At 44.1% G+C, this 23,966-nt stretch overlaps 1 protein-coding gene across 4 annotated transcripts in view; it reads left to right on the top strand.

Moving 5' to 3' along the window:
* Positions 1–23,966, top strand: part of SYT12 (synaptotagmin 12) — a 235,039-nt gene that overhangs the window by 196,337 nt on the left and 14,736 nt on the right. For all 4 annotated transcript variants that reach the window (XR_012252657.1, XM_073658045.1, XM_073658044.1 and 1 more), the window contains one exon: positions 16,995–17,128. Coding sequence is in view for 3 of the 4 variants with exons in the window: in XM_073658045.1 (XP_073514146.1) it covers positions 16,995–17,128 (134 nt within the window). In the remaining variant the exon portion in view is untranslated. The remainder of the gene's footprint in view (positions 1–16,994; positions 17,129–23,966) is intronic.

The following is a 23,966-nucleotide window of genomic DNA, read 5'->3' as shown; positions in this document are numbered from 1 at the left end:
TTAGATAGATAGAAACATGTCAGTCACATATATATGAAGTACAGTGACAGTGTTGATTACTGTACTTGTCATTTAGTGTTAAATAAAGGATTTATTTAAAAAAAATTGCTGTGGGGTTCCCCGTAATTTTAGACTCTAGCGGAGGTTAAGCAGACAGCTGGGGCAGATGTTTGAAGCCTGGGAAGGGGGTAATACCCACGGAGCTTCCCAGGCTACTAATATCAGCCCCCAGCTGAATACCTAGCCTTTACTAGCTATTAAAATGGGGGACCCCACGTCATTTTTTGGGGGGGGTCCCCCATTTTAATAGCTAGCAAAGGCTAGGCAGACAGCTGGGGGCTGATATTAATAGCCCAGGAAGGGTGCCATGAATATTGGCCCCCTCCCAGGCTAGAAACACCAGCCGTCAGCCGCCCCAGAAATGGCGCATCCATAGGATGGGCCAATTCTGGCACTTAGCCTCGCTCTTCCCACTGCCCTGTAGCGGTGGCAGTGGGGTAATAGGGCTGGGGTTGATGTCAGCTTATAATGCCAGCTGACATCAAGCCCAGGTTAGTAATGGAGAGGCGTCTATAAGACACCCCCATTACTAACCCCATAGTCAAAGTTAAAAAAAAACAGAAACACCCAGAATAAAGTCCTTTAATTGAAATAAAGACACAATTCTTTATTGTTCTAAATTAAACCATACTTACCACCACGCCCATTCCAGCTGAAGCCAACGATCTCCTGCAATAAAAGAAAAATAATAAAGCAACATCATCCTTACCTTTCCATGGTTCCCACGACAGCTTCAGCTCTGCTACATCGAGATGACAGGCTGGACCGCAGCAGAACGCTGCCATTCAGCCTGTCATCCCGCAGACACTGAGAAGCGCAGGCATGCTTGCGCTCCTCAGTGTCTCTCTGTGACGGCATCCAGATGAGCCGAGTTCATGTCCAATGAACTCGGCTCACCTCATGCACGTCACTGACAGTGTGGGAAAATTCTCCTGCACTCAGCACTTCAGCGTGAGAATTTTCCCACGCTGTCAGTGACGTGCATGAGGTCAGCTGAGTTCATTGGACATGAGCTCACCTCATGCACGTCCCTGACAGCGTGGGAAAATTCTCACGCTGAAGCGCTGAGTGCAGGAGAATTTTCCCACGCTGTCAGTGACGTGCATGAGGTGAGCTGAGTTCATTGGACATGAGCTCACCTCATGCACGTCACTGACAGCATGGAAAAGTTCTCACGCTGAAGCGCTGAGTGCAGGAGAATTTTCCCACGCTGTCAGTGACGTGCATGAGGTGAGCCGAGTTCATTGGACATAAACTCGGCTCATCTGGATGCCGTCACAGAGAGACACTGAGGAGCACAAGCAAGCCTGCGCTTCTCAGTGTCTGCAGGATGACAGGCTGGATAGCAGCGTTCTGCTGCGGTCCAGCCTGTCATCTCGATGTAGCAGAGCTGAAGCTGTCGTGGGAACCATGGAAAGGTAAGGATGATGTTGCTCTATTATTTTTCTTTTATTGCAGGAGATCGTTGGCTTCAGCTGGAATGGGCGTGATGGTAAGTATGGTTTAATTTAGAACAATAAAGAATTGTGTGTTTATTTCAATTAAAGGACTTTTTTCTGGGTGTTGTGTTTTTTAAAATACTTTACTAGAAATTCATGGTGGTCATGTCTAATATTGGCGTGACCCCATGAATTTCGGGCTTAGGGCCAGCTGATAATACCAAGCTGGCCCTAACCCCTTTATTACCCAGTGAGCCACCGCACCAGGGCCCTGGATGAGTTGGGTACAGCGCCAGAAGATGGCGTTTCTATGAACGCACCATTTTCCGGGGTGGCTGCGGACTGCAATTTGCAGCGGGGGTGGCCCTGAAAGCTTGGGTCTCCCAGCGCTGCAGATTCCAGCCCCCAGCTGCCTAGTTGTACCTGGCTGGACACAAAAACAGGGCGAAGCCCCACGTCAATTTTTTTTTAATTATTTCATGAAATTCATGAAATAATAAAAAAAAGGGCTTTCCTATATTGTTGTGTCCGGCCAGGTACAAATAGGCAGCTGGTGGTTGGGGGCAGCCCATTCCTGCCTGTTGTACCTGGCTGGACACAAATATAGTGCGAAGCCCCACCTCTATTTTTTTTAAAATTATTTCATGAAATAATTTAGAAAAAAAGGGCTTCCCTATATTGTTGTGTCCGGCCAGGTACAAATTGGCAGCTGGGAGTTGGGGGCAGCCCGTTCCTGGATTCTGTACCTGGCTGGCATACAAAAATATGGCGAAGCCCACGTCAAAATTTTTGGGAAAAAATAATTAAAAAATAAATAATAATTTAGGGACTGCATCTTTATTAACCACGCAAGTGTCATTTAGTGTTAAAATAAAGGATTTATTAAAAATAAAATTGGCGTGGGATCCCCCATAATTTTAGTCTCTAGCGGAGGTTACGCAGATGGCTGGGGCAGATGTTTGAAGCCTGGGAAGGTGGTAATACCCACGGAGCTTCCCAGGCTACTAATATCAGCCCCCAGCTGAATACCTAGCCTTTACTAGCTATTAAAATGGGAGACCCCCCAAAAAAATGATGTGGGGTCCCCCCTATTTTAATAGCTAGCAAAGGCTAGGCAGACAGCTGGGGGCTGATATTAATAGCCCAGGAAGGGTGCCATGAATATTGGCCCCCTCCCAGGCTAGAAACACCAGCCGTCAGCCGCCCCAGAAATGGCGCATCCATAGGATGCGCCAATTCTGGCACTTAGCCTCGCTCTTCCACGCTGCCCTGGTGCGGTGGCAGGGGGTAATAGTGGTGGGGTTCATGTCAGCGCCAGCTGCCATGAAGCCCAGGTTAGTAATGATGGGCGTCTATAAGACACCCCCATTACTAACCTACAAAGTGTTAAAAATAAAAAACACACACTACACCCAGAAAAAAATAATTTATTTGAAATAAAACACCATTTTATTTAATTCTTAGTTTACTAAAAAAAAAATAGTTACCTGTCCACGTTCCTGCGCTGATCTCCCATGCACAGCTGTCACATCTGGAGATGGTGACAGCTGTGCATGGCTGCTGTAAGCTCACACTGCCGGGAACACGTCCGCTCCTGGCAGCGGGAGCCACTGACTGAGGTCACCGGAGTGCATTCAGTCAGCGCAGCTCCGGAGACCTCCTTTACGGCACTGCTGTGCCATGGGAATTTCTCACGGTACAGCAGGGCCGTAAAGGAGCTAACCGGAGCAGCGCTGCCTGAACTCCGGCGAACCCGCTTATGCAATGACGGGGCTGCTTTACGGCCCCGTCATTCTAGCGGCGGCAGCGGTTCAGAGCGGTCACATTCTATGTGGCTGCTCTAAACTGGAGATCTTCGTGGGACACTCGTGGACTACTACGGAGGGGTAAGGATAAGGTTGTGGTTTATTATTTTATATTATATTACAGGAGATCGATGGCTTCGGGGAATTAGGTGTCTAGGTGAGTATAGGTGTATTTTTTTATTTTTTACTTTATTTTAGGTGGCGATCGGCGGGGACAGGTAATGTATAAACTAATTTATTTTAGGTAACCACTGGCCACCAATGAAATGTATTTAAAATTTATTGGGGACCAACAACCCCCCCAAAAAATATGGGGGCTTAAATAAAACATGTATAGGGGCAAAAATAGAAAACTATGGGGGACAAAATAACATATGGGCCAGTTTAAAGGGCAATTTAAATAGCAGGATCAGGCTGATGGGAACTACTGCTCCCATCAAGCTGATCCTGCTGGCACGAGTGGACGGGGGACAGACATAGGCCGATGGGAGTAGTAGTGTCACATCGGCCTATGTCTGCCTGCACGCACACACCCTCACACACGCACAGACACCGCACACACCCCGCGCACACACACCGCACAGACACCCACACACACCAATCATGCCCGGTCTGATGGTCTGGGAGGTGAGGCTGACCTGTGCGGCCGTGGGAAAGTTCATGTGAGTTCATGCAATGCAGTCAAGCATGAACTCACATGAACCCTCTGAGGGCACCGCGGCTACTTCAAATGAACAGCTGATCGGCATCACCTGATACCTCAGCTGTTCATTTGAAATAACCGGCGGGAAAGCGCCGCACAGAACGGGAAAGCCGGCGGTGAAGTCTTTTCACTGCCGGCTTCCCCGCCCGGGTCCTTCGCTCCCCGCTCCTTGGTGCTGCGCTCCCCGCCCGGTCCTAACTTACGATCAGGATGGGGGGAGCGGAGGATCGGGGTGGGAGGCTGCGGGGAAGCAGTATGGGGCTGTGTGATTGTTTAAAAGCCGGCGGCTTTTTACCGCCCGCCGGCTTTTGAACAATCAGGAGAATTCTCTCACGCTGGGATGGCATTCTGATGACAGGCTGGATCACAGCTGAGCGCTGCCATCCAGCTTGTCATCCTTTAGAGACACTGCAGAGCACAGGCATTATGGGAACTTCCGATTCCGGTATTCGATATTGTAAAAGTATCGGAATTAAGTATCGGAATTCCGATACCGCGAATATCGGCCGATACCCGATATTTCAGTATCGGAATGCTCAACACTACTCATGTCCCTTTACCTACTGAACAAAGGAACAGTACGTCTGGCATAATTAAGAATAATTCACCCCCGCACCAGTGACCAGATTGATGCTGTGTCATCACACCATCCAACATGGCTTGTCTCCTGACCAAGTCTGTCAGCACACTAAAAAACAAGAGTTTTCTAAACTTCACTGCTATGAAGTACTGGAACATTATGGACCACATCCAAATGAAACAGAAATGGTCAGTCAGGATATGCAATAACAGCTAATAGCAAAAAGCTTATATACTAAAAGGCTTATATACATAAAAGCTTACATGCAAGTTTACATATATAAAAGCTTACATACATTAAAGATTATGTACAGTACAGACCAAAAGTTTGGACACACCTTCTCATTTAAAGATTTTTCTGTATTTTCATGACCTTGAAAATTGTACATTCACACTGAAGGCATCAAAACTATGAATTAACATATGTGGAATTATATACTTTACAAAAAAGTGTGAAACAACTGAAAATATGTCTTATATTCTAGGTTCTTCAAAGTAGCCACCTTTTGCTTTGATGACTGCTTTGCACACTCTTGGCATTCTCTTGATGAGCGTCAAGAGGTAGTCACCGGAAATGGTTTTCACTTCACAGGTGTGCCCTGTCAGGTTTAATAAGTGGGATTTCTTGCCTTATAAATGGGTTTGGGACCATCAGTTGTGTAGTGCAGAAGTCAGGTGGATACACAGCTGATAGTCCTACTGAATAGACTGTTAGAATTTGTATTATGGCAAGAAAAAAGCAGCTAAGTAAAGAAAAACGAGTGGCCATCATTACTTTAAGAAATGAAGGTCAATCAGTCCGAAAAATTGGGCAAACTTTGAATGTGTCCCCAAGTGCAGTTGCAAAAACCATCAAGCGCTACAAAGAAACTTGCTCACATGAGGACCGCCCCAGGAAAGGAAAACCAAGAGTCACCTCTGCTTCTGAGGATAAGTTTATCCAAGTCACCAGCCTCAGAAATCGCAGGTTAACAGCAGCTCAGATTAGAGACCAGGTCAATGCCACACAGAGTTCTAGCAGCAGACACATCTCTACAACAACTGTTAAGAGGTTACTTTGTGCAGCAGGCCTTTATGGTAAAATAACTGCTAGGAAACCACTGCTAAGGACAGGCGACAAGCAGAAGAGACTTGTCTGGGCTAAAGAACACAAGGAATGGACATTAGACCAGTGGAAATCTGTGCTTTCTTCTGATCAGTCCAAATTTGAGATCTTTGGTTCCAACCACCGTGTCTTTGTGCGGCACAGAAAAGGTGAACGGATGGACTCTACATGCCTGGTTCCCACCGTGAAGCATGGAGGAGGAGGTGTGATGGTGTGGGGGTGCTTTGCTGGTGACACTGTTAAGGATTTATTCAAAATTGCAGGCATACTGAACCAGCATGGCTACCACAGCATCTTGCAGCGGCATGCTATTCCATCCGGTTTGCGTTTAGTTGGACCATCATTTATTGACAATGACCCCAAACACACCTCCAGGCTGTGTAAGGGCTATTTGACCAAGAAGGAGAGTGATGGGGTGACCTGGCCTCCACAGCACAAGACCTGAACCCAATCAAGATGGTTTGGGGTGAGCTGGACCGGAGAGTGAAGGCAAAAGGGCCAACAAGTGCTAAGCATCTCTGGGAACTCAAGATTGTTGGAAGACCATTTCCGGTGACTACCTCTTGAAGCTCATCAAGAGAATGCAAGAGTGTGCAAAGCAGTCATCAAAGCAAAAGGTGGCTACTTTGAAGAACCTAGAATATAAGACATATTTTCAGTTGTTTCACACTTTTTTGTTAAGTATATAATTCCACATGTGTTAAGGCTATGTGCCCACGTTGCGGACCTGAAGCATATTTTTTACGCTTCTCCCTGGCGGGAAAATCGCATGCGGATATTACATGCGGTTTTCCCGCCAGGTAGAAGCGTTTGTGAGGCGTCTTTGCATGCATTTCCGCATGCGGGTTATCAAGCACTTCTCCAAGTGATTATAAGCATCACTTGGAAAAGTGCTTTGACAACTTGTTCACACTATATAAATCCATGCAACCGGCATGGATTTATATAGTGTGACCAAGTAATAGTTAAAAAAAAGAATCAGAATGGTAAAAAATAAAAAAAATAAAGTTTATACTCACCTACAGATTCATTCTCTGCCCCGTCCGGAGTCTTGAGCGGCTCACGCTGTTGTGTGCAGGACCTGCGGTGACGTCATTGAGTCATGTGATGGGTCACATGACTCATGACGTGGCAGGTCCTTCAGACAACAGCGCGACGGCAGGAAAACACCGGGAAGACATCAGAAGATAAGTATAAACTTTATTTTTTCTTTTTTTTACAGGTTCTTTGGTACCCAGGTCTGGATGAGAGTCTCCTCTCATCCAGACTTGGGTACCATCCGCACATTGATTCCGCAGCGCTTCCGCAAAATTAATGAACATGCTGCTGATTTTTGACCGCAGCATATACGCTGCGGAAAAATCCGCAGCATGGGCATTGACATTGCGGAATACCATTGGGGACCATGGGGTGCGGATATACATGCTACGTGGGCACACAGCCTTAATTCATAGTTTTGATGCCTTCAGTGTGAATATACAATTTTCAAAGTCATGAAAATACCGAAAAATCTTTAAATGAGAAGGTGTGTCCAAACTTTTGGTCTGTACTGTATATACATGTTTACATACGTAAAAGTTTACATACATAAAGGGTTACATGCAAATTGGCATACATACAAGATTATATACATAAAAGATTATGTATACACATGTTTACCTACTGTGGTAGATCGGCTTGCTCTGCTATTCATTGAGGTATAAACAGAACACTGTCTCTTTAAATTTTCAGTTGGTTTATTTGACCAGCATAAACCAATGTAAAGTTCATGAAAAGAAACACAGCCCATCCGGCCCAATGGCAAACAAAATAAGAAAAGAGCCCAGCAAAGTCCTTGCACCGGCTGGGGTCCAGCCACTCTGGGTTTGTAAAAACCACACGGTTCAGGGTTAGCAGGAACAAACACACGCTCCTCTCTCTGGAGCTGGCCTCCAGATACCGACCACCTCTTGAGTCCAAAGACTGTCTTTTTATAGCCCCTAAACCACGCCCTGGAGTGGAGATAGGGTGGATAGCTTCCCTCCCAGCACTTAGCCATTCACCTGTAAAGCATGCCATTGTAACTCTGGCTATTAACCCTCTCTGCGCCTAATGTGCAGGAGAAACCTCCATGTTTTACATGACTGAAGCAAAAAGTCTCAGAGACATGTATCTCCCCTCCAGTATTCTGCCAGTGACTTTGTCACAATACATAAAAGCCTGCAACTAGAAAAGCTTGCATACATACTGTATGGAATACATTCCAGGGCAGCTCTACTTATTTTAATAGATGGAGCTACAAAACTTTTTACAATTATGGTGCACTAGCCCGTGGGCAGTAAAGTCGCTTGGGTTACATTTGTATGTGGATGCGGTGTTTTGTTCTGAAATATTATATGATTTAAAAAATAATCAAATCCTAATGTTGGAGCATTGAAGAATAATTCCGAACTAATCCGGATTTGGAACTATATACCCCTGATGAAGGATAGAAACGCGTCGGGATGTTCCGTGGAGTAACTAATCACCTTTAATATAGGGGGGGCATACATGAAAAGACCCCGGGTGAGATGTTTCCATTTTCTATGAGGATATAATGCCTGGATGGTAATAGAAGGCTCCTCATAGATTTGTTTGTATACACATACCTACCATTTCATAATGGCTTGTTATGTTTATGGGTATATGCATATATAGGTACGATCACGGAGTTTATTATTATACGTTGTTATTGGTGATGTGTACTCTAGTTTATTATTGCTTCTATGTAAGGCTCTCTCTGGACTTCATAGTGTAGTACCTTTTTGATCCTTACCTATGCTTGACCTGACAGGGCTTTAAATTCTGTTTAGCCCTCATTATAGATACTTTTTATCTGATATATTTTTTCAGGTTTTTGGTTGTAGCACCTTTCTATTCACGGTGTGTTTATACACCATATGGGCATCTAGCAACATACAAGTTTTTATACATTATTAATAAAAGTTATATTTTATATGCACTTGTTTGTTACATTAACTGAAGAATAATTCCGGCCTAAAATTCTCATTGATATTTAATCTTGGGTATTCATCACCTTGCAGAAGACGTTTGGTCAGCAAATATTTCACAGTTTTGCTCCTGGCATAATAAGGAGCCACCTCTGTAATAGCAATAAGTAAGCAGAAGCTTTGTATTCATAAGAATTACAGCCGTGTCAGGACGGCCGCTCATCTTTATCTTACAATGAAAAAGAGAAAAGCTCATTTTTTCTAACCTGCTGGGACCAAAGAATGAAGGCTCAGATATAATGGACTGTAAAAGCCAAAGTGCGCTATGATTAGACTCGAAAGACACAATGGATCTGATGTTTCATTCTAGACGTTAAGAATATGATCACACACAGCGCTTTTCCTGCTGTTTTTCATTTTTGTGCGTTTTTTTCTGCAGAAAAGAGGCTGCCTTTCATAATACCAGCGAAAGCTTTGAAATTTCAGAAATCTCCGGCACACACTTGTTTTTTTTTTACTAACGGAATTTGAGAACTGCAGCATTTTTGAGATCTGCAGCATGTCAATTCTTTCAGCATTTTTGCTGCGTTTTAGTGAATAAAACTAACTTTATTAAATATGTACTTTAGACAAATCGCACATGCAATCCGCACCAAAAAAAAAAATGCAGCAAAAAAAGCTGCAGAAACGCAGTTTGAATGCAGCATTTTTACTGCCAAGAGAACTGCAGAAAAATATGCTGCGTGTGAACAAAGCCTAATGTGATAGAAAGTCATTTTAAATTGTACATTTATGCTAAATAATGGAATTTTGTTATGATGTCAAATGTTCTCTTGTTCTTTTCTTGATCCTTTGCACAATTTGTATTTTTATTACTTTTACGCTTTTATTAGCGAGCCCATACAAATCAAGTGTCTGGTGGGTGAACCCTCAGATTACCGCAAGATTGACTGACTGTACAACGACTATAGGGATGTCCTGACATTCCTCAGTGACGCATATTAGGAGGAACAGCAACAAATGAAAATTAAAAATCATCGCTCCTAGAGTGATTATAGTTATAATCCTAAAGGGGTAAATTACAGAGTCACCTGGTGTAAGGGGGAGTCCTGCATCATTGGATATCGGCCATCATACCTGGGGCCAGGAATCCAACACTGACTCAGTTCAAGGAGCATCCAAACCAGAGATGGCTGCTCTAGCCCCAATTCCAACAGGTGCCTGGATGGGGTGAATAACAGCAGAAAGACATGATATAGAACATTTTCAGCACTCAGAGAAAAAGTAAAACTAAAGTGTCATAAATTCTGAATAAACTCAAGTATGTCTTATTGTACTCCACTTTGGGGGTAATAGTTACACATCAACTTACAGTACACCCCTTTCGTTGATCGCTCATCACTAGTGTTGAGCGATACCTTCCGATATCAGGAAATATCGGATCGGATTGGATCGGGCCGATACCCAAAAAGTATCGGATATCGCCGATTCCGATAACGGAAACCAATGCAAGTCAATGGGACACAAATATCGGAATGAAAATAAACTCTTTCTTTCCTTGTAGGTTAATTCTACATGAAGGAAAACAACTAACAATAATGTAGAATGTATTGGGAGAGGTGGTTGCCAAAATCAATGGGAACAGTGCTCACAGTGAAACATGAAAAGCCGGCAATTCAGCAGCGGCATACACCGGTACCCGACAATTTAGAACAGAAAGAATAGAGCTTCACACATAGATTAGATAGATAGAAACATGTCAGTCACATATATATGAAGTACAGTGATAGTGTTGGTTACTGTACTTGTCATTTAGTGTTAAAATAAAGGATTTATTAAAAAAAAAAATTGGCGTGGGATCCCCCATAATTTTAGTCTCTAGCGGAGGTTAAGCAGACGGCTGGGGCAGATGTTTGAAGCCTGGGAAGGGGGTAATACCCACGGAGCTTCCCAGGCTACTAATAACAGCCCCCAGCTGAATACCTAGCCTTTACTAGCTATTAAAATGGGAGACCCTCCCAAAAAAATGACGTGGGGTCCCCCCTATTTTAATAGCTAGCAAAGGCTAGGCAGACAGCTGGGGGCTGATATTAATAGCCCAGGAAGGGTGCCATGAATATTGGCCCCCTCCCAGGCTAGAAACACCAGCCGTCAGCCGCCCCAGAAATGGCGCATCCATAGGATGCTCCAATTCTGGCACTTAGCCTCGCTCTTCCACGCTGCCCTGGTGCGGTGGCAGGGGGTAATAGGGTTGGGGTTCATGTCAGCGCCAGCTGCCATGAAGCCCAGGTTAGTAATGATGGGCGTCTATAAGACACCCCCATTACTAACCTACAATGTGCTGAAAAGAAAAAACACACGCTACACCCAGAAAAAAATAATTTATTTGAAATAAAACACCATTTTATTTAATTCTTAGTTTACTAAAAAAAAATAGTTACCTGTCCACGTTCCTGCGCTGATCTCCCATGCACAGCTGTCACATCTGGAGATGATGACAGCTGTGCATGGCTGCTGTAAGCTCACACTGCCGGGAACACGTCCGCTCCCGGCAGCGTGAGCCCTGACTGAGGTCACCGGAGTGCATTCAGTCAGCACAGCTCCGGAGACCTCCTTTACGGCACTGCTGCACCGTGGGAATTTCTCACGGTACAGCAGGGCCGTAAAGGAGCTGACCGGAGCAGCGCTGCCTGAACTCCGGCGAACCCGCTTATGCAATGACGGGGCTGCTTTACGGCCCCGTCATTCTAGCGGCGGCAGCGGTTCCGAGCGGTCACATTCTATGTGGCTGCTCTAAACTGGAGATCATCGTGGGACACTCGAGGACTACTACGGAGGGGTAAGGATAAGGTTGTGGTTTATTATTTAATATTTTATTACAGGAGATCGATGGCTTCGGGGAATTAGGTGTCTAGGTGAGTATAGGTGTAGTTTTTTATTTTTTACTTTATTTTAGGTGGCGATCGGCGGGGACAGGTAATGTATGAACTAATTTATTGTAGGTAACCACTGGCCACCAATGAAGTGTATTTAAAATTTATTGGGGACACAGTAGGGCAATTTAAATAGCAGGCTCAGGCTGATGGGAACTACTGCTCCCATCGAGCTGATCCTGCTGGCACGAGTGGACGGGGGACAGACATAGGCCGATGGGAGTAGTAGTGTCACATCGGCCTATGTCTGCCTGCACGCACACACCCGCAGACATCGCACAGACACCCGCACACACCAATCATGATGGGCTGATGGTCTGGGAGGTGAGGCTGACCTGTGCGGCCGTGGGAAAGTTCATGTGAGTTCATGCAATGCAGTCAAGCATGAACTCACATGAACCCTCTGAGGGCACCGCGGCGACTTCAAATGAACAGCTGATCAGCATCACCTGATACTTCAGCTGTTCATTTGAAATAACCGGCGGGAAAGCGCAGCACAGAACGGGAAAGCCGGCTGTGAAGTCTTTTCATTGCCGGCTTCCCCGCCCGGGTCCTTCGCTCCTTGCTCCTTGGTGCTGTGCTCCCCGCCCGGTCCTAACTTACGATCGGGATGGGAGATGGCAAGGGGAGCGGAGGATCGGGGTGGGAGGCTGCGGGGAAGCGAGTATGGGGCTGAGTGACTGTTTAAAAGCCGGCGGGCGGTAAAAAGCCAGTGGGCGGTAAAAAGCCGCCAGCTTTTAAACAATCAGGGGAATTCTCCCACGCTGGGATGGCATTCTGATGACAGGCTGGATCGCAGCTGAGCGCTGCCATCCAGCTTGTCATCCTTCAGAGACACTGCAGAGCGCAAGCATTATGGGAATTTCCGATTCCGGTATCCGATATTGTAAAAATATCGGAACTCAGTATCGGAACTCTGATACCGCGAGTATCGGCCAATACCCGATATTACAGTATCGGAATGCTCAACACTACTCATCACCCTACGGCACAGGCAGATGATCGTATAAATCGGACGAGTGCTATCCGTGGTTTTGTCAGATCGCTCTTGTCCCCATGTTATTCAATGAGGTTGTTCACCTGTGTAATTTTTTTCCTCAGTCCTAGGAAAAAAATCGCAGCTTGCACAATTTGCCTCTAAAAATGGGATGGCACTCGCCCATTTATGTCTGTGAGTCCACGAAAAAAATTGGACCGTAGAAGGATGACATCCGAGTACAGTCTGATTTTCACGGACTGACATATTGGAGAAGGTGGAGAAACTTTTTTTTTCTCTCCACCTCCGAGAAAATCGAATCCTACTCTGATCAATCTCCGATCAGTGTGTAATTGGCGTTAATCGGACTGATTTTCTCATATGGAGAGATAACGGTTGTCTGCACCTGACCTAAGCGTCAAATAGTTTTGCCATATATGATGATTGTCCCATTATGCTTCCTCGATGCTCCACCACTAATCCTCTAAGTTAGAGATGATCGAATCTGGCAAGATTCAAATTTGTCAAATCACACAGATTTTACGGAAGTATTTGATTTGCAGTACAGTTAATGAAATGTTCCTTATTATCCTCTGAGGTTTCTCCAGACCCAAATGTAAGATGTAAAATAGAAAAATAAATAATATTTACCTCATCACTCACCTGTTCCAGCGTCCCCGCAACCCTCTGTCCAGTCTTCAGCACTAGTGATGAGCGAGCATGCTCGTTACTCGAAATCTATGTGCATGATTTGCCACTGTTTGACAGCTTTAATACATGTGAAGAATGCCTGTTGGTTAGGCATTCCTCACATGTATTAAAGCTGTCAAAGAGTCGCAAATCATGCACACAGAGTGACTAAAACCTAACATTCGAGCACACCGAAGATACTCGGAAACCACCTGAGCATGCTCGCCGAAAGGGTTAACAGAACACGCTCGCTCATCATTATTCAGCACCTTTTGTTTTCCCGTCACGCACATCCTCTTGGCCTCTTTACTTCAGGCCATGGCTACCGGATCAACTAGGCCGACATCACTGCTCCACTGGGCGGTAGTTTATTAATTTGTGACAAAATTCATCAAAAGGATTTCTGCTTTTTTAAAGTCATTTGATGCCATATTTATTTTTGCATTTGCGCTTTTCCTGAAGTCAGTTTTATAAGTGCTTGCCTGTTTAATCTTTTTTGGGCAGGATTTTGGGTTTCTAGCTGTTTTCATCTGATTCATCAATTGCAAATTTTTAAACAAATTGCAAAATTTCTTCGCGAATATACTCCAGTTATCCCCTGGAAGGATTTTATATGTGGCTGCAAATTTTGTGCAAATTTTGCAACGTTTTTGCAGAACCTGCAACTTTTTGCGTTAAACAGGTGCTAAAAAGTTTAAAGACAAAAATAAAAAGCATCTATTATTATGTGTAAAATCTATGAGCCGCGTGCTCCTTTTAAAGAATCTGGTGCAAAAAACGTAAATGATAAATCGGTCTGTGGTTGTTTATTTGTGCCAATGTGGCTTTTTCCAGTTTTTCGAGATGTTTTAAACTGAGTCGACTTTTTAAAAAGTCACAAACTTTTTGCTCAAATTTACTCGAGACCACAGTGGATTGATTTTTTTATGGACTACAGAAAGTTTTGCGCAAATTTTTCTGAACATATTTTGCTCGAAAAAAGCACAAAAAGGTTAAAAAGGACAAAAATTATAAACTGTTTTGAATTGTGCAAAACGATTGCAAGGCTGTGTGCCCATGATGCGTTTTTGGTGCGTATTTTGGTGCGTATTTGCAGCGCGTAAACTCTCCAGAAACGCATTGCATACCTTATCCCATGACTTCCTATGACATTCTGCAAGTTCTGTGCACATGGTCCGTATTTTTTCTGCGCAGATTTTACTTGCAGAAAAAACACGGACGTGACCAATTCTTGTGCGTTTCTGCATGCGTATTTGCCTATACAATGCATTGGAAAAACGCATGGCAAATACGCATGCAAATACGCGTCAAAAACGCGTCAAATACGCGTAAAAAATGCATGGAAAAACCGCATGCGTTTTTCTGCCAAGGAGATGCAGAAATGCTCAGGAAAATTTCTGCTTCATTTCTGCATCGTGGGCACATAGTCCAATTGATGTCAGTCCACATAATCTTCTGCACTCCTGTTCTCAATTCCCAATTCTTATTTACTATAAGGCTATGTGCCCACATAGCGTTTTTGCGGCGTTTTTACGGCTGCGAAAACGCTTGTAAAACAGTCTGCCATGCAAAGCAATGTGAATTCGGATGTGCTGTGCACATGATGCGCTAATTTGCGCGCCGAATTCGCATTGCTTTGCAAAACGCAGCATGACCATTTCTCCCGCGATTACGCTGCAAATTCGCGGCCATTGAGGAACATTGAAACGCAGCAAACCCACAGGTATATGTAGATTTGCTGCGTTTCAATTAAATTCAATGGCCGCGAATTTGCAGCGTAATCGCGGTGCGTGTGGTACCCGGGATGAAGAGGAGACTACAACTCCTCTTCATCCCGGCTACCACGCGGTGAAAAAAATAAATAAAAAAGTTAAAAAGAAACAAAACCTGTATATTCACCTCTCCAGCGGCCCGCGGTCTGCTCTCCGGTCTCCTCCGGTCTGCTCCCGGCCGCGTCTTCTCTCTTCAGCGTCCCGCAGTGTACTGTCAGGACATGCGGTGACGTCATTTAGTCACCTGATGGTCACGCGACCGCTGACGTCGGCGGTCAGGTGATGGTCGCGTGACCATCAGCTGACTAAATGACGTCACCGCAGGTCCTGACAGTACACTGCGGGACGCTGAAGAGAGAAGACGCGGCCGGGAGCAGACTGGAGGAGACCGGAGAGGTGAATATACAGGGTTTTTTTTATATTTTTAACGTTTTAATTATTTTTTTTTTGCTATAGATGCTGCATTTAAAGCATCTAAGTTGTTCACACATTATAAATAAATCCATGCCGGTTGCATGGATTTATATTGTGTGATCAACTTGTCAAGCACTTTCCAAGTGATGCTCAAAATCGCTTGGAAAACAGCTTGAAAAAACGCATGCGAAAACGCATGTAAAAACGCTGAGAAAACGCTTCTCTCTGGCAGAAAAAACGCATGTAAATCTGCATGCTTTTTTTTCTGGCAGAGAGAGGCAAAAACGCTCAGGAAAAATCTGCTACGTGGGCACATAGCCTAAAAGTAAAAAAAAATAGGACTTATGGGGGCTTCCTCAAGATGATAACTGGTTCAAAGTAACTTACTGCAAGTCTGGCTTATCTGCCTCCTTGCTATTATTATTGGGAGAAAAATCATCTGGCTACTTTTCTTGCAGAGACCATTGCAGAAGAAATGTAGAATTATATGGTAGCTCTCAAAATGAAGGGCCACTCACATAAAACATATGCCAGGAATTTTTGCTCAAATTTTGTGACATTTTGCGAAACAGGCAACTTTTTGCTCTGAAAAGGTACAAAAACAAAGTACATTTTTCTTTTACTTTGCGCGAACCTCCAAAACCACATGTGCCATTTTGAAGAATTTGACACAAAAAAACCCCACAACTAATAGCACAAGATAAAAAAAATTACTTGGAAAAAATGATGACAATGATGAATTGGGGTCTAAGGCGTCTCACTCACACCTTTTAGTATTATCTGCTTTTTGCAAAGAGTAACTGTCACTTACAGTGTGGGAAAGACTAAGTGCAGCATGAAGGGATGAGGGGAGGGTAGCCCAAACGCTAGGGAAAGGGGGAGTGGAGACCCCTAGGTAGATCTAATATCACCCTACCTGTCCTACCATCCCTATATAGGTTCCGCACCTATCGCCAAACAGGAAACCTAATCCCTGTATATCCCTAGAGCTAGGCCCTAGATAGGGAGGCGAGGTTGAGCACTCGTCAGTCCCCACTATAAACTAAAGACAACAAGGGAGACAAACAAAGGGGGGAAAACTTAGCTTGAGCAGACACCAGAGAGATAAAATCAAACGTCCTCCAATGGCACCAGAGAGGAAGTTAGCCGGCTGCTATTGCTCCAAGCCTTCACAAGGGAAAATGAGAATATCACTGGACAATCCCTGAAGCAGACTGAGAGTTTATAAATACCCAGACCAGGGTGTGTCAATTAGAGCAGGAGGGAGTCCAAAAGTCAGAAGGATTAAGAAGGCGTCTGCAATGCCAAACGTAGTGACCTTCTGCAGCCAGATCCAGAGCAACTGTCTCTTACATCTGACACACCTGTGACAATAACCAGAAATGATAGAATGATATAACCTTCTGCAAATGTTTTACCCATTCGCAAATATAGATTCTTGTCACGTTTGTATCCGCTTCTTGTGACCTCAAATATTTAACTAAACCTCACTAATGCCACAATAATAAAGCTGATTGATCATCCTGATCCTGTTAAATTGATTTCACAGATCCATTTGTAAAAGTCTACCTACTGCAAGATGGAAGGAAGATCAGCAAGAAAAAGACAGCCGTGAAAAGAGATGATAGAAATCCGGTGTTTAATGAAGCCATGATATTCTCTGTGCCAGCCATAGTCCTGCAGGTGAGTCATGTCTAATCTGTGGATATTCAGTAGTGGCAGATGTGGCCGTGAATACATTACTAAAGACACTATCAGACTAACATTCAGTTCCCGTACTCCTATTAAAGTTCTCTTCCAAATATTGACAGCGTCACTTTCTGCTGCCGCTGAATCCTAATTTTGAGAAAAATCTTCCCAGGTTTAATAATGCAAAATATTAATCAGTAGAGGTGGGAGAATTGATTCGCGGAGCATTCCCTGTCCATTGGTCAGGTCAGTAATCTGTGACCACTAGACGGCTTTTCCTTTGATTAGATGGGCTGGCGTGATGTTGTGCATGGGTCTCGCTGCAATGTTGACTTTACGTCAGCCCATCTAATAAAAAGAAAAGTCGAAAATGCCAAGCGGTAAGAAGATTCCCAGGTCCCGTGTCCAGCGGTCACAGATTACTCACCTCGTTGATGGACCGAAGCCTGCTGCCAATTAATTCTCCCATCTCTATTAATCAGTATTAGGCAGAAGCCCCATGTCAATATTTGGTCACCTGTGAGCCTAGGTAATATGGCAAACAATGAACCAATATGGTGGGAAAACTTGCAACCCTCACTTTTGGCTCATTTTTACAAAGACTTTAATAAAAAAAAAATTAAAAACTCTCCTCCCCAAAAAATTAAAAATAATATAAGGCTATAATTGCCAAATATGAAACAAAAAGATCAAAGAAAATCAGTCACCAGGTTTTTGCTACCTCATCTGAGAGCAGCCTGATGTAGGCACAGAGGAGCTGCATCCAACGATGTATCACTTAGGTCACTTAGTGCAGCCACTCTGACAAAATCAGGGTTTTTAGATTTAGCACTAAGCTGAGCTGAGAAAGCTAACCCCGCCCACACCGGGCTCTGTATGTACATTGTCCATAGACAGTGAGCTGCTTATCACAGGGGTAGGGGGCATTGCCGGACTAATGAATTCCAGCAATGTAATCTCTTAGGGATAAATCCTTCACGGTTAGTAAACAACAGCACTCAATTTGACAAGTGATACATCCCTTAATTCTGTGTTTCCGCCTCTATCTCCTGCTGTCTTTAGATTACATAGCAAAAATCTGCTGACAGATTCTCTTTTAGGAAGCCGTCCATCGATTTTTCTTTTAATCCCCGGACATGTCTTATATCTCTGCCAATAGATTGCTATTTTGTACCTTTATTTAGCACTGCATTCAACCCCAAAAATGTATTGTTGGTCTCTTATGTTTGGTAATGTCCTGCCCGCTGATTCTTCCTCCAGTTTATTTGGTCATTGTGGGTCACCTATAGACAGTGTGAAGTCTATAAACGAACATGCCGACATCATCTGAAGCCTAGCCCCCTACTACTCTACTTCCTCCTGCCATGCCCCATCCTCCATATCTCTGTATTGACTTAACGATGTCCTTGTTCTGTGGGTGACATCGCTGGAAGCGCTGCTCTCTCCTTGAACTTGTAGTCTGTGCTGCACTGTCAGATTGAGCATTACAATGCTCCTCTGGGAAAATACAAATGCAAATTACCACTTTAGAGAGGAAGAGGACTAGAACTCTAGTGCCACCTATTGGAAGTAGAAATCCTAAAAGTCAATATCAAGCCTTCAACGAGTGTTGCCTTATGACTTAGGATAAAAACCAAACCAGAATCTCAATTTGCAGAAACGGTGTTTTGGGGTATTGCCTCCCCTCAGTGCAAAGCAAGAGATCTGATTTGGCTTTATGAGAGGCCTCTGACTGGGATCTAAGGGGTAACATCTCTCCTTGTGGAGAGTAACATGCCTGGCATGTAGAAAAACACTTGATGGCACCAGAAAGAATGGAAAAAATTTCTGTGTCATGCAAGGTGTGGGAAAGACTTAGTGCAACACAAAGGGAAGAGGGAAAGGGAGCCCAGACTCTAGGGAAAGGGGGAGTGGAGACCTCCTAGGCTGATCTACAATCACCCTGTCTCCACTAACATCCCTATATTGGCTCTTCACCAATCGCCACACACGAACCTCGCCCTGTCTTTCCTTGGCGTTTGGCCCTGGCTAGGGAAGGGAGGGGGATGAGCGCTAGTCAGTCCCCACTGACAACTAAAGATAACAAGGGGGAATAAACAAGGGAAGATAGCTTAGCATTTAGTTGACTTCAGAAAGATGAATACCCGACCTCATAGCTCCAGAAAGGATGAAGTAATGCTCTTGCTCCGAGCCTTCACAAAGGGTAACGTGAGTATCGCCAGCACCTCCCTCAAGCAGACAGCAGGTATTTATACACGCAGACTAGGGTGTTAATTAGCCAGAGGAAGGTAGCCGCTGGGTCCTAGAGAGACAGCCTCTAAGAAGGTGTCTGTAATGCCAAACATAGAGATCTCCTGCAACCAACTGCAGGGTGACTGTCTGTCACTTCTGACACACCCGTGACAGTCTGCCAACCAAGAAAAAGTAAAAGTAAAGGGCCCTATTTATCCAAGCTTTTATACCAGTAATTTGTCGTAAAAAGCTTTGAAGATCACACAATTGATGGTTATGCTTAAATGATGCAGCTTTTCGCATTCTGATACCATTTTCATGCAGCTCCGATAAAGTGGGCGGAGCTAGGATGAGGGGTCGCTGGCGACTGCACCTCAATATTCATGACACGTGTCGGCGTTCACTATATCACATATCTCACTAGAGCAGGAACTGGAGTAGGATTTGTGGTGAGGCGCACACCACACATCCGTTGCTCTTGATACATGAAGAGGAATGTATCAGAAGTGTCTGACTCCAGCACATCTCCTCATAAAGATCGGCATGAACAACGCTGGTCTTGATGAATTGGGCCCATGATATAAATGAAAGGCTTCTCAAAAATGGCAAAGGACACTCTTTAAATACTGCACCAGCAGTATCCGGAAGATGGGGCCAAAATATAAATGCTGGCCTTCTTTTTTAAGTTGCCATTTATGGATATTTTGCGGCGTATTCTCGAGTAAAAATGGGACAAGATTTAAAGTATGTGTGTCCCTGAGTCATCTTCTTCTGTCAATTTGCTAACACTTTAGTTTAGCTTTTTTATTGTTTTACAGTAACACCCTCTATTTGAGTGTTAGCCAAACCCCCCAACTCTTCAAAGGTAAATCTGCCTTGTTACCCTATATAGATACAATTATTGGGATACACCTTTTAATTATTAAATTTAGGTTTTTCATTCAGGCCCTTTGCCATAGTTTAACTGAAAGAAATGAAATGGAGTATAAGGTGGTATACTTGCAATGTAGGAGCATGTTTATACTGGCCATTAAACAGACAAAGCCTAAAATAGAAACAAAATGAACATATACGTAATGCCGAGCTAAAAAAAGGGAGGTCTCACCTTTACTTGCACTGAGTACAGAAACTTAAAGCAAAGCTGAAAGAAATGAACTGGAGTATAAATGGCACGGGTGTGTCAGGTGTGACAGACAGTCGCTCTGGAGCCGGCTGTAGAAGGTCACTGTGCTTGGCATTGCAGACACCTTCTTGATACTCTCATCTCTTTAGTATAGCTATATCCTTCTTCCTTTAGGACCCAGCAGCGACCTCCTCCTTCTGCTGCTGATTGACACACCTTTGCTTGGTAGTTAAAAACTCTCAGTTTCTCCAGAGAGTCGCCATTGATAGTTCTATGTACCTCTGTGCAGACTTGGAGTACTGGCAGTCGGCTAGTCTTGTCTTTGGTGCCCTTGGAGGAAAGTTGGCGTTATCTCTCTGGTGTCTGCTCGAGCTAAGTGTATCCCCTTTGTTTGTTTACCTTGTTGTCTTTAGTTTGTAGTGGGGACTAGTGCTCACCCTGTCTCCTCCCTATCCATGGCCTAGCTCTAGGGACATTCAGGGCTTAGGTTCCTGCTCGGCGATTGGTGAAGAACCAACATAGGGATGATAGGGTAGGCAGGGTGATATTAGATCTGCCTAGGGGTCACCACTCCCCCTTTCCCTAGTTGCTGGGCTCCCTTCCCCTTCTTCCTGTCGTTGTACACTTATTCCTTCCCTCACCTTATGTGACAATAAGTTGGTATACATGCAAAATATAGTAGCATGTTGACACTAAGTACCCTAGGTTATTTATATGCACAATTGCTTTTTACTTACTTATGGCAAGGAATATGCTCATTTTGTTCTATCTTAGGTTTTTCCTTTGCCATAGTTGTAGAAAATCCAGCCCCTCGCCGTGTAGTCTGCGTTTACAGACATTTGTGAAAGAATGGGGTATTCTAAAGACCTCACTGATACCAGCATGGTCCTGTAATAGGAGCCACCTGTGTAAAATGTCAGCTCAGGAAATTTCCTTTCTCCAAAACATTCCACCATCACCTATGAGCAACATTATTGAAAAGGGGGAGCATTTAGGAACCATAACAACTCATCCATAAAATAGGGGGTGCTGAGGAGCATAGTTCTTAAAAGTCACAAATGCTATGCTGATGAAAGAACTGCAGAGTTCAACAAAAATTGTGGGAAGCGTCATGGCATGGCAGGAACACCTCCATACAGCCTTACATTACCAAGCAGAATGCCAAGCGTCAAATGTAGTGGTGTAAAACCACCACCACTTGACTCTGAAGTGAATAGGTGTTTTGTGGAGTGATGAATCATGGTTCTCTGGCGTTTGATGGACAAATCTGGGTTCGGTGAATGCCAGGAGAATGTTGCCTGCCTGTCTACATGGTGCCAGCTGTAAAGTTTGGTAAAGGGGGGATCCTGCTTGTTTTTCAAGGGTTGATCTAGGCTCCTTAGTTATAGCAAGATATTTTGGACAATTGTAGCTTCGACCTCTGTGGGAACAATTTGGGGAAGGTCCCTTTCATGATTGTGCCCCAGTGCACAAGGGACCATAAAGACATGGTTGAGGGGAGTTTGGTGAAGAAGAACAAGACTGACTTCACAGTGCCCAGACATTAACCTCATCCAACACATTTGGGATGAACAAGAAGAGAGAGTGTGAGCCTGGCCTCTCCTCCAACATCAGTGTCTGACCTCACAAATACTTTTCTAGATAAATTAGCAAAAATTCTCACAGACCCCTCTAAAATCTTGTAAAAATCTTTTCAAGAAGAGTAGACACTAGTATATCTGCTAAGGGGCCAACTCCATATTAATGTCTGTGGATTTAGAATAGGAGGTCAGAAAAGCTGCTGTAGATGTAATGCGGAGGGGGTACAATGCTTATGTTCTTATAGTGTATAATATAAAATGGCAAATGGTGATGTATCATAGAAAAACTGGACAATATCACCATTCACCAGAATGAATAGAAGCCGAACCTGTGCACTTACGATGGTGGCAGTGGCACTTATCTCTGCTGTTGGACTTACCATTGGATGGAAGTGTTTTGAAGGGAGATATCTTCAGAATTTCTATTTACTAGTGTTTTTTAGTATTTTTGGTGGAAATCCGCTCTAACTACTTGTTTTATTTCGAGTCAGACTACTGATTTTTCTTTCCTGATAAAGTGTTAATAGTGGAAGAAAGACTTTTATAGAGTATTGAAAAATGACCTTGTGTTCGAGGCTTCGGGATTCTGAATACTAAATAGGATACGGAGTGGTTGGAGCAGAAAACAGAAATTCTCTAAGATATCCTCTCTTCCATACAATTACCAAACAGATCTTTGTTATACGTGATTTAACCATGTTAAGGCAAAGGACACTCTGCATTTATGATTATTATTGGACCGAAGTCAGGATGGATGCCTGGGTAATTGTCCACAGTAAAAACCCATGGTAAAAAAAAACTTTTATTGCATCGCACAATATGCATAATTTTCGTGCTGACCCTGTGTATAGGATATTCTAGTCTATTGCACTTTCCTATATAGTTAAAAACCAGTATTTAGACACAAACCAAACAGAAGGTAGGGGCCTATAAGAGTGGTAAAGCACGTGTTGGGAAAAACTACTGAAGTATACTTTTGGCTAAATGCATAGGTCCATCTGTATATTTGAGATTACACAACTAACAGATAAGGATCTGCCCCTAGATTCTACCTTTTGGGAGAACAATGGTCCAATTGTGTAAATCAAAATGAGGCAAGTAGTAGAAGAGAGACTACTTTCTCCATTATTGTTAGGATTTCCCCAGTAAATGGGCAGTAGGATACATGATAAACCTCTACCATCAGTGTGACACTTGTTGGAGCTCTTTTTTATCAGTCCATGCTTACATGTGTTGCTTGTGGTATAATGGACAATTTAGTTACAGAAACAACATCACTGAAGTAATATAATAATGACAATTAAAGGATTCTTTAAAAGGATTTAATGAGAGGAGAGTATTATACATTAAACTCAGGTTGAAGGGAATCTGTCAGCAGATGTTTGCTATGTAATCCGAGAGCACCTTAATGTAGGAGCAGAGACCCTCATCCTAGTGATGTGTCTGTTAGGCTGTGTGCCCACTATGCGTTTTTCAAGCGTTTTTGCCGCGGAATTTCCGCAGCGAAAACGCTTAAAAAACGCTTGGTAATACGTGCCCCATGGTCCCCAATGATAATCCGCATGTGCTGTGTGTGGCGCCCCTGAGGGTTCAGTCGCCACAGAGGTACTGCACCTCACCCAGAGGTGTGGTATCCCCTTCTCTCAGGTAGGGAGGGAGTGCTGCACGGAACCCCAAACACCTGTATCCAACACTACACTGCTCCAGGCCGGCTGGAAGAGCAAGATGCAATGTGTTTCCTGCTGAGCCCTGACCCTGGCTGGAGTGGGGGGAAAGCAGAGGTAGGGGGAACCAGTAGTGGGTGTGGGTTTAGGAAGTAGTTTAAGGGAGCACCATGGAGTGAGGTATAAAAAGGGAAGCCATCTTAGGGTGGCAGGGGATCAGTTCAGAAGAACAG

This window comes from Phyllobates terribilis, unplaced genomic scaffold, assembly GCF_046119375.1.
Source record: "Phyllobates terribilis strain yellow unplaced genomic scaffold, ASM4611937v1 Scaffold_13__5_contigs__length_258822181, whole genome shotgun sequence".
NCBI classification, from domain to species: domain Eukaryota; kingdom Metazoa; phylum Chordata; class Amphibia; order Anura; family Dendrobatidae; genus Phyllobates; species Phyllobates terribilis.
Note: the sequence above shows the minus strand (reverse complement) of the source record. Positions and strands in the feature narration are given on the sequence as shown.